The sequence below is a fragment of the Panthera leo genome, chromosome C1 (genome assembly GCF_018350215.1).
Source record: "Panthera leo isolate Ple1 chromosome C1, P.leo_Ple1_pat1.1, whole genome shotgun sequence".
In the NCBI taxonomy this organism is placed as follows: domain Eukaryota; kingdom Metazoa; phylum Chordata; class Mammalia; order Carnivora; family Felidae; genus Panthera; species Panthera leo.
The window spans coordinates 31,324,907-31,338,892 of NC_056686.1; the positions used below are offsets into that span (position 1 = coordinate 31,324,907).

Here is a 13,986-nt window from a genome sequence, read left to right on the forward strand (position 1 = left end):
GATGGGGATCATCGTACCTACTTCCCAGGACCATCTCGAGCACAAAAGGAGGTCAGGACTGGAAAGCACTTAACACAGAGCCTGGCATGGAGCTGATGAGCAACAGACATTAGCGCCGGCTGGAAAGAGAAGGCGGCGGTCACACCCTGCTTCTATCTACCAGCAGGGCAACCTGGGGGACAGTGGAGCTGTCCCCCTGAACTCTGGTTTCCTAATGAATCAACCAGGGGCAATAACACCTCCCTGGGCTGTGAAAACAAACGTGTAAAGCGCATCAATGCACCTGGGACGGTGCCCAGCACGGGACACATCGTACGTGGAAGAGATCTGAAATGACAACCTGCGGTTTTTGAGGATTGCCCCATCGCACTCACCTGCAGCACCTTGCCCTGGGGCCCCTCGTCAAAGAGCAGAGCCTGCTGGTACAGGGGGTCACAGGTCTTCTTGGCGACCTTTGTCTTCTTTTTGGCCAAGCAGGCCCCATTCTCAAGCAGGTAAACCTTGATATAGGTGGCTGCGGGACGGGAGAGAGCATGATGGGAAGGGTCCAGGAGAGAATGCTATGCCCTGCTCCACCCCCTGACATCCAGCTGGCCCTGGAGGTGAGCAAGGTGAGTGGGACGAGCTGACCAGTGGACAGCAGTAGAAAAGATGGACTCAAACATGACTCGTCCATCCTCCCCTCCCCCCAACCCTGTCCACTGGCCTTCCAGGCAAGCCAAGTCGAGAACGCGGCTCTAGGCCAAGGGCAGCTGAGGATGTGCTAGACCCGGAGCTCAGTTGCATACCCCTCCCTGGCAGGACCCCAGATGGAAAACCCCTCTCCCTGCTGCTCTGCCTTACCTGGGAGGGATTTGGAGCCTGGTTTGGGGGTCAGGCCCCGGGCCTCAATCACTTCCACCTCCAGCTGGCCACTCCGGTCCATGATGGCAACGTGCACGTCCCCTGCAAGGGAGAACAGGGACAGTCCAGGCAGAGGCAGACGCAGGGGCAGGCCGGCCAGCTGCTGTAGAGAACGGCGTCTGCAGAGGATGCTACAGCACTGGAAAGGGCACAATATGCAAAAAATTGCATGTGCCAGGATTGCTCTGGGAGGCCACTTGAGAGCAGGCTGTGAAATACTTTGATAGGTCCCCTGAGGAGAGGCAGGGGCATGGCCCTCAGTGGGGGCCATGCTTGAGTAACAACAAATGGCTGCCAAATTCCCAGGCGAGGCTGGTTTCCTGGGGGGCTTCTGTCTCACCGAACAGGACAGCAGGTGTGGGGACAGAACTTCCGACGTCAGGAAGAAAGCGAGGGAGGCTGTGGGTTTAGCGGCTCTTATTCACCTTCTACACGGCAGCCCTCCACCACACCCCAAAATACATTTTGTCAAACAAATATAGACAAAATACCAGTTTGAAGAGACACAGAGATAGGAGCTCATGTGGGACAGGAGGCCCCTGCCTGGGAACGAGGGGCCTGTTCGTACCCTTGCCAAAGGAGGGAGGAAAGGCCGGCTTTCCTGGGAGCAGAGAGCTCAGAATTCCTCACTATGCTCCCACAAGCGATTATCTCGCTGAGGCAAGTTCTGTGTGAAGTCATGTCAGTTATTTCTAGAACTCTTCGCTTTGTTCGACACCAGTTAGCAGAATTTGAAATTATGCATTAGTCACTTGGAGCATCCTTCAAAGAAGTGCAGAATCACAAGCCTGATGCGGAAAGATTAAAATGGGCCAGACTTTGGGTTCAGCCACCCATTTTAGATACACTGAGCTATCGTGCAATTGTTTGTATTTGCATACTTGGGAAGACGGGGATTTATTACTTTCAGGAAACCTCCTGGAAGTCATCGCCCTCCCTCTAGCTATTTCTGACCTCCCCATGGGGGAGTGGGAAGGGGGAGGTCTCACTGTAACATCCCTAACAAGATGAGCAAATACAAGCCTGTCCTTTCCACTTCTGGACACCAGGCGGCACCACACACAAATGTTCTAGGCTGTGGTGGTGCAAAAGCCTTGTGGAGATGGCTGGCTCCTCTCACTGCCTCCCAGCCCCTGGCTGGGCCTAGGGCTGGGAAAAGCAGATTCCCCAGGCCCGTAAGAGCCTGTAAGCAAGGGCTGGGAATTAGCCAAATCCTACCCAAGAGCCAGAGGAGAGCTGAGGGGTCCCCGTGGACCGCCCCTCCCAGCAGACAAAGCCTCCTGTGTAAGCACATTAGAGCAAGACAGGGCAGTATGGTGGGATGGAAACCCAGCTCCACAGCTTGGCTTACGGCAGAGCGCTGTCTGAGCCCAGCTCTCTCATGGGCTGTGACGTCAGCACTTTGAATCTCAACACTTTGAACCTGTGAGGTCAACATCTGAACACTGTTCAAATGAAGACTGAGTCCAGATGTCTGGGGCAGACTCCTAGGTAGGACTGATGGGGAAGCTAGTTCCTGGGAGGAGCTGCTTAAAGCCAACACAGTATCTAAGAGAGGGAAAGAGGGAGGGAGGGAACCAGAGTGCAGCTAAAAGGACCAAGGGTAGACTCTGGGAAATAGGTCCTAGCTGCAAGGAAGGGAGATGAAAAAATTACTTAAAAGGCTTTTTTTTAGGTGCCAGGCACTATTAAGTAACAAGTCAAAGAAAACACACTTTCTAAGGAGTTAATGAAATACTTCACTCAAAGCACCGAATAGGAACTCAGTGAATTGTTGTTAGATTGCAGTACTAAGGCAGGTATTATTATTCCCATTTTACAGATGAGGAAATTGAGGCCCAAAGAAGGGAAGTGACATGGCCAAGGTTACACAGGGCATCAGTGGCAGAATGGACTTGGTGAACGTCAATGCTGTGATGATTTTTGTTCACCGTTTTCCGCCCAGCACTCAGCACCGCCAGGCGGGTAGCAGGTGGTGGGGGGGTGGGGGGTGCGTGGTGGTGAGGGCAGGGGTGTGCTTTAAAGCTGCTGCAGGGTAGCCAGCAGAGCAAGGCTGGCTCCCCTTGTCCTCTCTGATGAGAGACAGACTGAGGAGTGCCGGGCTCCTTCTTGGGGCACAAAAGCCGGAGTGAGGGCTCCTCTCCGCAGCTCACACTGTATCACACAGGGCCCCCACCGAGCTCACCCCTTCCGCCCTACTCGCTCTGCCCTCAAGGAGACTCACCCATTGGTGGTGTCGCCAATGTCTGTCGCCCCACAATCTGGGCTGGTCCCAGCCCATCCAGGAAATCACTAAACTGGCTTTCAGCCCCGAGCCGGGTGGTGGGGAAAATGAACCTGGAGGAAGAGGCAGAGGGGTATGAGGTGGTCTAGATAGTGAGATGCAGTGGCTTTGCCCCAAGGACACTGGGCCATGCCCCTCTGTGCCTCAATTCCCCACCCCCTACACAGTACGAGAACACTACTTTAGCTGGGAACAAACAGAACTGCTCATCTCTGCACATTGAAGAAAAATACTTTGATGTCTCTTGAGAAATAATAAAGATAATAATGTTATTCAATCCTCAAGCACCAGGATTTCTAAGATAACCCTTAGAAGGCAGGGCTTGCTGGGCACCTGTGTCCTCCCCAGGGGGGTATGGATGCCAAGAACCAGAAACATAGGCCAGGAATTTCAATGCCTGGAGCAAGTTCCGAGAACTGAGGTTTAGTTGACCATATGTTTGAAATCCAAGTCAATAATCTGAGGTGGTGCCCCAAACAGCAGCCGAGACCAAAATAACACAATTACAGGGTTGAGATAAAAGGCGAGTGATGGTGGGTGGTCCCTGGTTGTGGGGGCCTGGAAATAGTAACAAGCAAACTGACAGTGATTGAAAGTTGGCCAGACGCCAGCAGCACACTGAATGCTCAGCATACATTATATCATTTCATCCTTCTAGCCATTTCTGCGCTCCAGGGGCTATTACTCAGTTTTACAGATGAGAAAACAGAGGCTCCAAGAGGTAAGAGACTTGCCTTGACTTCAAAACAGAGAGGATGCCCAACTCATAGGGTCATGGCGGGGGGGGGGGGGGGGTGCGGAGAGGGAAGATCAGGGCAGGTGATGCATGAAAGCCCCAGACAAACAGGAAACAAAAAAATGGTAGTTATTATGTTGCTGCTGTTAACATCAAGGGGAAGTGCTACTTGTTCATGTCCTCAAGCCTAGATGTTCTGGAGTTGGCCAGCAGAGAAAGGCCAGCTACTAGAGGGCTGACCCGGGTCTTCTCAGGACCTACGAAGGACCGAAGTTCTAAGACCCCCTAGCATAGCCTCGGTTCCTGGCCTGAGAGGTCAGATTGTCCCAGAATGACTCCCTGTTGGAGAGTTTGGCCTTGAGTTCCCCTTGGCCAGTGACAGGCAGGGAGAAAGACACAGCACATACCCTTGTTGAAGAGGGCCTGGATCTCCCCAACTAGGAAGTTGGCTGGGCTCTACTTCCTGGGAAGGGGCTTCGAGGCCCACCCGCTCTTACTGGCCAGCAGCAATAGCCTCATACTGAATTCTGTCTGAGAAGGTTACATACATAAAGTAACAGACTCTCAAGGTCACAGAATTAGAGGGAGCGTAGAGGTTATGAAAAAAAGGTTATAGAGTCCAATGGCCTTAATTCAAATCCTGACTCCACCACCACCGAATGGCTGTGACCTGGGGTAAAGGACCTCACCCTCTTCCCATGCCTCAGTTTCTCCACCCGTAAAATGGAGTTATAATGGTACCGACATCCCCCAGTGTTGTTGTTGTGTTGAATGAGATACTATTTTTGCTCTGATAGTAGCTGGTAGATCCCAGAGTAAAAGGCACTCACCTGATGCCCTGCATACAGTAAGATGCAATAAATGTCACTGGCCATTTGCATTCATGGAAGTGGGCACAGTAGTGACATATGAGGTCACAGAATCCTAAATAATAGAGCCACAAGGTCCTAAAGTCAATGGGCCTTGATGAAGCCAAACCAAAAAATCTTAGTCATATAACCAGTTGCATAGATTTAGGAGAGACCAAGGGAATATCTAACCCAGTGACTTTCAAATTTTTAACTGTAACCCCCCCCTTCCCCCCCACCCCCAGGCAACAGAAGAAATATATTTAACACCACGGACCTCTGTGTATCCATATATTAAAAAACCAAAAATTCCCAAGGTAATTCATCCTCACTCCACAGGATATGTTTGAATTTTCCATTTCTTCTTCTAATGTTGGTTTTGACCCACTAAACTGATTTTACTTCCTGCCTGAGTCACCACCCACAGTTTGAAAAACACTGATCTAGTCCAACCTCCTCCTCTAAGCCCCAGGCAAGACCACTTGCAAGAACTCCATTCATCTGAGCCATAACAATGGTTTCAGAGAAGAATTTTAGGATCACATTTTCCTTTCGAGCCCTCTCCTCTGGAGCAGGGCAGCATGTAGGTGCTGGGGGGGGGGGAGGGATAGGGGGTGGGGATGAGACATACAGATGGGATACACTGCCCTGGGGCTGCTGGGGGGGTTATTTGGAGGGGAAACAGCAGCCTGGAGCAGAGGAAGACTGGGGCCCAGGCGGCGGACGTCCAGGGGGGGCAGGGACGCAGAAGAACCCGGACATCTGGACTGGAAACCCCCACAGGAAGATTTCCCAGCCCTGCCCCTGGAGGGTGCAGGAGGGTGGGGCGGGGACCACAGTGGGCATGGGCTGCACGCACGTGCCCTCGGAGCTGTTGCTGTTGGTGCTCCCATCGGTAGACTCCCGGCTGCCCTGGCGTGTGACCCGACTCCGCATTTCCACGGCGATGCCTGTCTCTGTGCTCCGCCGGATGTTGCTGCGCAGCTTCTTGGTGGCCCCTTCTGTGACCCCCCCGAAAGCACAGAAAGGGAACAAGGTCAGATCGCTGAAGAGGCTTCGGAGAGCGTGCTGCCAAAGTCACCTCCCGGGAAGGGGCAGGATGGGCAGGACTCGAACTGGAGGCAGGGGCACAGGTGAGCTGGGGCTGCAGGGTCGGGGGGTCACCAGGTGGAGACCAGCCCTGGAGCCCTCACTCAGCCTTAACCCTGCCAGGCTCCCTGATGGCCACCTTCCCAACGCAATTCCAGCCTTTGCCCCAAATGGTTACGTGCTCTTTTCTCTTTTGGAAAGTTTGCTTTCTCTGGCATTCCCAGATTTGCTTTCCCCCTTACCCTCATGAACCCCATCACACCCCGACCTCACAATCCACCTCTGACTCTGATTCCTTCACAGAACCAATGAAAACCCCCATGTGAAGTTTAGCCACTCTCACATTAACCCACATTCTCAATGTGGGCCTGAATGTGGAAAGGGATGTGTGTGGCGGGCTGGAAGGGCCGTTAGGGAAGCAAGACTGACAGGGACCACTAGGTTGGCCTGAATTGACCTTGGCTCTGAAAGAGAGGTCTGCAGAAGAACTCCAGAAGCCATGCGGTGAGAGCTTACTCAGTGTCTCTGTACCTCATTTGGAGGGCCCTCTACCCTCACCCCAGCCCCCCTCTTGAGCCTTGCAGGGAACACGGGGCACTTTGCCTCTCCTAGCAGCGCACCATCCTGCCTGGGTTTCCATGGCAACCTCCTCAGCATTGCAGTGAGGTCCCACTAGACACCCTCTCCTCCTGGGGGTGGGGGGAGCAGAAGACGAGTGGAAGGTTTGCAGGGCTTTCCCCTGCTGGCGCTTTGCTGCCTACGGAGCTTCATAGGGAGGAAGAGGCACTCAGATAAGGACTATACCAAAGGAGCCATTTGCTGTCACTGGTTAGAGGCCTGGGCAAATGAAGAGTGGAGATGCTGACAGGGATGGGGAGGCTGGGAGTGGGGCCGGGAACACAGCCTCCAAAAGCAGTGGGGAGGGAGAGTTGGCTATGCTGGCAACCTCTTCTCTTGGTCACACCCAATGGTAAGTTGGGGAGGGGATGTTCAAAACACCAGCCTGCGCAAAGGGGAACTTTATTCCTCCTGCTTCGTCCTACTTACCTTTCAGGAAGTCCCACTGGGTGAGGGATGGCTGAGAGGGCCGGCATCACTAGCAGATGGGATGGGGGTCCTGGGAGTGGGGATGGGCTGGTGGTGAGGAGGAATGTCTTCTCTGAAACCACCCCAGCTTCTGGGATATTGGAATAGCTACTATCCATGAGTCAATGAGACCGCTGATATGACTGTCTGTTTGCCGGCCTGTTTCTCTCCCCCCCCCCACCTCTCTCTCTCTCTCTCTCTCTCTCTCTCTCTCTCTCACACACACACACACACACACACACACACAGTCACTTTAGCTCATGTGTATTTCTTTCACATTGACATAAGCAGATATACATGAGTGCTAATGATCACACGTATGAGTACAGTGATCTCACACACCAGGTCACGTATGCTCATATAATGGGCACACAGTCACAAATGGTCCTACCAGGTCTTAGTCATACGTACACATGACATACTCTGCCACGGACATGTGACCTTCATGCCCTAACACTTGGAGTTGAACCCATCCACTCAGTCACACACATAGATACAAACTCATAAATGGTGTGTGACCCACCACACACACAGGGCAATAACAGTGGGTGTAGGGGACTCACGGTGTCCCTGGCTCCTAACTGCCACACCCCCCCTAACCCAGTTAGGAGTCAGAGGGTCTGTGGGAGCTGCACTTTACCCTCCCTTCTCATATCCCCCCCAACAATACACACCCTAAGCTGAAGCCAGAGCCTCACCACCCCATGGCCTCAAACCCCCCTCTTCTACAACTTGAGAAGCTTTGACCCAGCTGGGAGAAAATTTACCTTCTTTGACCTACCCAACCCACTACGAGCCCCTGGGAAGGGTGTCACAGAATCCTGAAGTGTTGGAGACACCTCGCTGACCTCCCACTGCCATAGATGGGGAGCCCAAGGTCCACATGCTCATAGGGCTGGGGCCAGACCCCAGGCCCACACTCTCCCAGTCTACTGATAGCCAACTTTTCACCCCCTCCACCAACTCCACAACGATTTGAGAGGTGATTCAGCAGAGATTCAGTTCTGTGTCTTCTGAGTGGGGAGAAAGTTCTTGCAACATCAGAGAAAATTCCTCTACTCCAGTCTGAATTCTGTCCATCTGGGGAATAACTTTATGTAGCTTCTCTCTCTCTAGAGAACTGGGTTCCTTGCAATAGTTCTGTGGTTCCTGGAAATTGAAAGACTCAAGGAACTATCCCATCTGTCCCACCACATAGAAGGGAGAGGCAGTCAGAGCGCTCAGCACCACTCACAGGGCATCTCCTGGAAGGGTCCTGAGTCCTCTCCCCACCTTGACCCAGAGCCCAGAGCTGAGGTGGGAAGAGCTGCTGTCCCTGGTACTGAAAAGAGGAGCTCCATTTGGGCAAGGGCTGGAATAGCCCAGGGTGGGCCCTGAGTAGACCCAGCCTAAGGCCAGGCCAGAACCCACCTATGTCCTAGGACCCTAAAACTCTGACCCTACCTTCATCATTGCTCCCACAACTTAGAGAATGTTAGATATAGCCGGAAGCTGGGAGACCGTCTCTATAGTTCCATTTTATAGAAGAGGAAATAGAGACCCAGTGGAAATGTGACTTTCCCAAGGACCCACAGGGAGTTACAGAGCTAGAATGAAACTCTGAAGTTTCAGGGTGAGTTTCTTCAAGGCCACTTTAGGAAAATGTGAGGAAAAAACTGGAAGGGGCAGGCCGGAGGCAGGAGAATTAGAGAGGAGGCTGGGGCAATAGTCTAGGCTAGATATCATGGGTCCTGAACTAGGACAGAGGAGGAGATGGGTGGGGCTGGAGCCAATGCAGAGTATGGACAGATCAGGAGGAAGGAAGCTGCTGGGAAGGGCAGACCTAGAGCTCAGAAGCTGGGGTCCAAGAGAGGAGTTCTCCCCACTTCACACAGCCCAGCCCTTCAGGGAACTGAGCCATCCCATCTGGGGGCAGCAGGGGCACCCTGCTAGGATCTTTTCCCAGAACCGAGTTTCCAGAGCCAGTGCGAGGTAGCCCATACATCCCCCTGGGGCCAGACTCTCCTACCCAGAAGGGGGCTCCAAGTTGGGACACTGGCAACCTCAAGACTGGGGAGAAAAAAAATGGAAAGAAAGAATTACAGATGGGAGAGGAGTATGCTACTGGTGAGAGGCAGAGTTGTGGGGGCTAGAGAACTCACTTCTTGTTGGGTCCTACTGTGTGGCCATGGGAAATAATAATACCAACAATTTACCAGGTATCTATTATGTGCTGGCATGAGGCTGAGTGGCTTTGCATATCCTGTCTCATGTAATTCCCTGGAAAGTCTGCAAGACAGGTATCATTGTCCTTATTCCACAATCAAGGAAGCAAGCTCGGAGAAGCGAAGTAACTTGCCTGAGTCATGCAACTACTAAATGACAGGGTGTGGCTCTGAAGGCCAACTTGAAGTTGTTCTTCAGGAAAGTGCCTTCTCCTTTCCAGGCTCAGATGCCTCATCGATAAAATGAGTGTAGGGGACTAGATGATCCCAAGGGGCCCTTCCTGCTCTCCCATTCGGAGATTGGATGATTCACAGAGAATTTTGGTTAAAAGGGCATCTGGGCAATTCTCCTGGCTCAGGCCCCAGGCCTTCAGCTGTACCCATGCATACCATGGAGACAAGTGATCCAGAAGCCTCACCGTCATTCATCTCCCCTCGAGGCTTGAGATCTTCTTGGTGTTTACTCCAGTCCCTGCCTGTTGACTGTGGAGTCTGGGTAGGTGGACAGCCCCAGGCAGATCACCAGAAGGTCTCCCAGTGACTCAGGCCCCAGCCCTGACCTTGGAAAACCATCTGTTCAAATCACTTCGGGCATGAAGAAGCCTTTGGGTCTGAAGCTGAATCAGCCAGATTCCTAAAGCCAGACTCCTGGAGCCCAATACCTCCTCAACCTCCTAATCTTAATCCCCCAACCTTAATCCCACCCCTTGGTTCTGTGCCAGCCGAACTCCTGGATCCCCATCCCCCTGATTCCCTAGCACCAGGCCCACACTGCAAACACAGAGGCCATGCCTCCTGGGCCACTGATAACCTGAAGCCCCCTCCCCATCTAACATTTCTCTGAGCTAAAAAACACACTGTAGCTTGATTGCTGGAAAAGACCATCCCACGTGCTCCTGTGAAGGGCTTTGTAAAAATCTATTTTAAGGCCTGGAAAAGTCTCCCACCCTCAACTGGGAGTCTTGATGAGCATTCTCTCTGGATCCTCCGGCGCCCCCGCCCCCTCACCACCCCCATCCAGCTGCCTATTTGAAGGTTTCCTGGGGAAGTTGTTACTCTGAACAAAATAAGCAGGAAGAGATTTTAAAACAAAACCAGCTGGTGTCTGGGCTGATGCCACAAAGTGAGGAGGTCTTGGGAGGGGAGGGCTGGCTCCTCCTCCATGATGTGGGGTCCAGGGTGACTGTGTGTGACAAAGTGGGTCACCCCCCAGTCCGAGCATCACTAGGACTCCAAAACTAGGTGGCTGAGAAAATACATTTTTCAGGATGTAGCTGTTAAGGCGTGTGTGAACGTGGCTTTGGGAGGTATGTGCGTATACGTATACATGTGCGACATGTTTCTGTGACCATGGGCTGTTGTGTGTGTGCGTACGCGACTGTGCTTCAGTGATCTGGGTCTGTACATTACTACTCAGAGGAGCGTGCTTGTGTGATTTGCATGACTGGCTTTATTGTGACCATGTACAAGCGTGAATGACTGCAGTATGATTTCCTGGCAGTAGGGGTGAGTCACCTGAGCAAGTCAGCACACACCGTATGACGATACAAGGTGTGTGTGTCTCTCTTGTGACTTGGTGATGTGTAGCTGCACTCCTGCGGCTATTTGTACTTGGGAAATTCAGAGAATGCAGGTGAGACTGTATCCTGTGGATGCGTGTCTGTGAAGCCGTGCCACTTAGCACAGTGCCAGGAATACGGTGGCTATTGAATGCGTAAGGGTGCGCACGGAGGCAGCACAGCGTAAAGTTCAGGAGCATGAACCCCGCAGCCCGGCTGCTTTGAATTCAGGCTCCAGTGACCCGCTTGCTATGTAGTTGGGGGCATCTTACTTCCCTTCTCTTGCTTCAGGATCTGCCTCATGGAGTTGATGGGGATCCAATGAGTCAGGACACGCACTGGCCCCAGAGTAGCAGCTGGTATACGGTAAGTGCTATATAAGTATTTGTAGGCATGAGGACACCCCCTGGGTGCCCTGTCATTGCAAGGTACCCCACCCCACCCCCTCCGTGTCCCACGTCCCCTCACCAGACTGGGGGAGCTGGAGTGTGCTCTTGCTCCACTGAGTCAGGCCCACGATGGCCACCATCTTGGCCCCAAGGCTGCTGCGCCGCTTCTTGGCCGTGGTGGTCCCGGTCCCACCCCCAGCCTGCTGGGAGCCACAGATTTCACCGCTGATGCTGGAGCTCCGAACCACATTCCTGGAGGCCGCGGCCGAGGCCGGACCAGGCTCCCCGTTAAACATGGTCCGAGGGGCGGCAAGGCCTCAGGCAATCCTGTGGGGGGAGGGCAGGAAACAAAGGGGTGCCACATCAGGCCCTGGGGCCACTCTACGGCAGCCCGCCACTTCCTAGCTGTGTGACCTTGGGCAAGTCACTTGGCCTCTCTGAGGCTGTGAGGATTAAATGAATCAATAAACGTAAAGCGTGTGCACAGGGTCTGGCTCAATAATGGAACTCTTCCTATTAGCACATGGCTATCCTGGCAAGTGACCTGGTTTGGCCAGGTCAAGGCAGAGGCTGTGGAGTCATACGGCCCACTCTTGAATTCCAAAGGCCTCTACACACTGCCTGTGTGATCTTGTGACCAAGTACCTCGCGGCTTCAGTGAACACCTCAGCAAAACGAGAAATAAAAGCACTCACCTCACAAGACTGTCGTAAGGATTAAATTAGAGCATGTGAAGGCGCCAAAACAGTGCCAGGCACGGAGTAAATAGTAAGTGTGATTATTGTCATGGCCAATAATAAGAACAGAGACAGCAAGACTGGCCCCAGCCTGTGGGGTCGGGGTGGGGGTGGCGGCTCCAGAAGGGGCCCTCCTGCTGGAAGGGATAGCACAGAAAAGTAGAAAGAAGCAGGCACAGGTCGCCCTGAAGCCCACCATGGAGTGGCGGCCCCTGGAGGCGTTTTGATCTGATTTCCTCCCAGTCTCTTTTCTATGCATTTTTAAAAATAATTGAACTCATAGTGCAAATACAATTTTGCATCCTGGTATTTTTCATTTAACATCATATCACAAGCATTTCCCACTGTCGTGAACGCTTGGTATACATGTTTTAACGCCACCATAATATTTCATTGTATAGAGGTAGCATAATTGACTTAAGTATTTCAATATCGTGACCTCTTAGATCGGGTCTGACTTCCTCCTCTGTCTCCTGTCTTCTTCTTCTTTTTTTTTTTAATGTTTATTTATTTATTTTGAGAGAGAGAGGAGAGGGAGGGCAGAGAGAGAGAGAGAGAGAGAGAGAGAGAGAATCCCAAGCAGGCTCTATGTGGTCAACACAGAGCCCAACACAGGGCTCCATCTCACAAACCATGAGATCATGACCTGAGCCAAAATCCAAGAGTCGGAGGCTTAACCGACTGAGCCACCCAGGCGCCCCTCTCCTGTCTTTTAAACAACATCACTCAACACTACTTTGATCTACTTATTTCCTTAGGATTGAGTCCCAGAAACAGAGTCACTAGGCTGAGTGTGGATACCGCTAGGAGCCTCCCCAACAGCCACACTCCCTTCCTGCTTCTTGACAGAGCGCTGGTTTTGTGCAGCCACCACCCCATCCCATTTCAGAGGCAGATCCTGATTAGTTCAAGCCAATCAGTGAGCGGCCCTCATCTTGGTAACTCATACTGGTACAAGGGCAGGCATATGACTAAGTTGGCCCCATCTGACTTAAGGGGAAGATTTGGATTCCATGCTTACCAGCGAAGTGGGGTCTCTCTCCCCACTTCTTCCCTCAAGACTCTTCCCCCTAGAGAGGGCCCAGTCCCAAGAGGAATCCAGTGTTGTCGAGTGCAGCACAGCACAGACAGAAAGGACCTCAGCCACCCTGGAGCCTGCTTTTCTCTGGCCTTCTGGTTATGTGAGATAATGTGTTTTCCACTGCTTAAGCCAATTTGAATCAGTGGTCTCAGTTACATCCCAAAGCATCCTACCTGATACCAAGGACATAAACATTTCTCTGATTCTTGTAAAATATTGCCGAATTCCTTTCCAAAGCTGGGTTCAAAAAATATCGAAGCCCCCCCCAAATTTCAAGGCCTGTGCAGAGTGCCGAGGATACAGCAGCGGCGAGCCAGGCCGACTTGGTCCTGCCCGCTCAGAGCCTCCAGTCCAAGAGAGACAGACAGCGAGTGACTGATTATGTAATTAAATATTAAATCGGATTGTTCTGATGAGTGCTAGGGAAGACAGAGGGCATTGGAAGCCACTCTGGGGGAGCTGGGTGGCTCAATGTTGCACAGAGATGGGATCTCCAGCTATCGGCCTCTACAACTTGGCTGAAGGTCCAATGCTGCAGCAGGTGCCCTCTGCTCAGAGTATGGGAAAAACGGCTGCTCCGGCAGGCTGTGCACACAGCCCTTCCCAGCTCTGTCTCAGCCTACAGAGCTCTTCCCAGGGCAGCCCATCTCCGGTCACTTTGCTCGACCCTCTGCTCTCAGCCCTGTCACCCTGAGGGAATCTGCCTTTTCAAAAGGACATAGTTGAAGTGTCAGGTCAGGGGAGAAGGAGGGAGGAGGGAGGATGCCACTCTAGAGGATTTCAGCCCCAGGTAGCTGTAAACGGTGGCCACTTGGCCTCCTGGTCAGCATGGCTCCTGCCAACCAGGCAGATTAGGGCTGACAGTGGGGATGAGTCAAAGCTGTGTTCTCCCTTCTTTGTGGTTGTCTGGACTGTTTTCGCTCACCCTGTGATGTACACAGAGTCCCGGATTGTATTTCTCCATCCATCCCCCGTTAACCTTGCAGCTAATGGAAAGTCCCCCTGGACTTGGGCCTATGATGATCTCTTCTCTTCAGTTTCCAATTCTAGTGCCAATTTGTGTGGTTTTT

At 52.5% G+C, this 13,986-nt stretch overlaps 1 protein-coding gene across 2 annotated transcripts in view; it reads right to left on the reverse strand.

Annotated features, from left to right (window-relative positions):
* The window catches only part of RIMS3 (regulating synaptic membrane exocytosis 3), a 40,566-nt gene that overhangs the window by 7,212 nt on the left and 19,368 nt on the right, over positions 1–13,986 (reverse strand). For both annotated transcript variants that reach the window (XM_042951926.1, XM_042951927.1), the window contains exons 3-7: positions 11,178–11,425; positions 5,631–5,772; positions 3,128–3,240; positions 844–945; positions 375–514 (exon numbers count right to left, since the gene is read on the reverse strand). In XM_042951926.1, coding sequence (XP_042807860.1) covers positions 375–514; positions 844–945; positions 3,128–3,240; positions 5,631–5,772; positions 11,178–11,394 — 714 coding nt within the window. In that variant the 5' untranslated portion in view covers positions 11,395–11,425. The remainder of the gene's footprint in view (positions 1–374; positions 515–843; positions 946–3,127; positions 3,241–5,630; positions 5,773–11,177; positions 11,426–13,986) is intronic.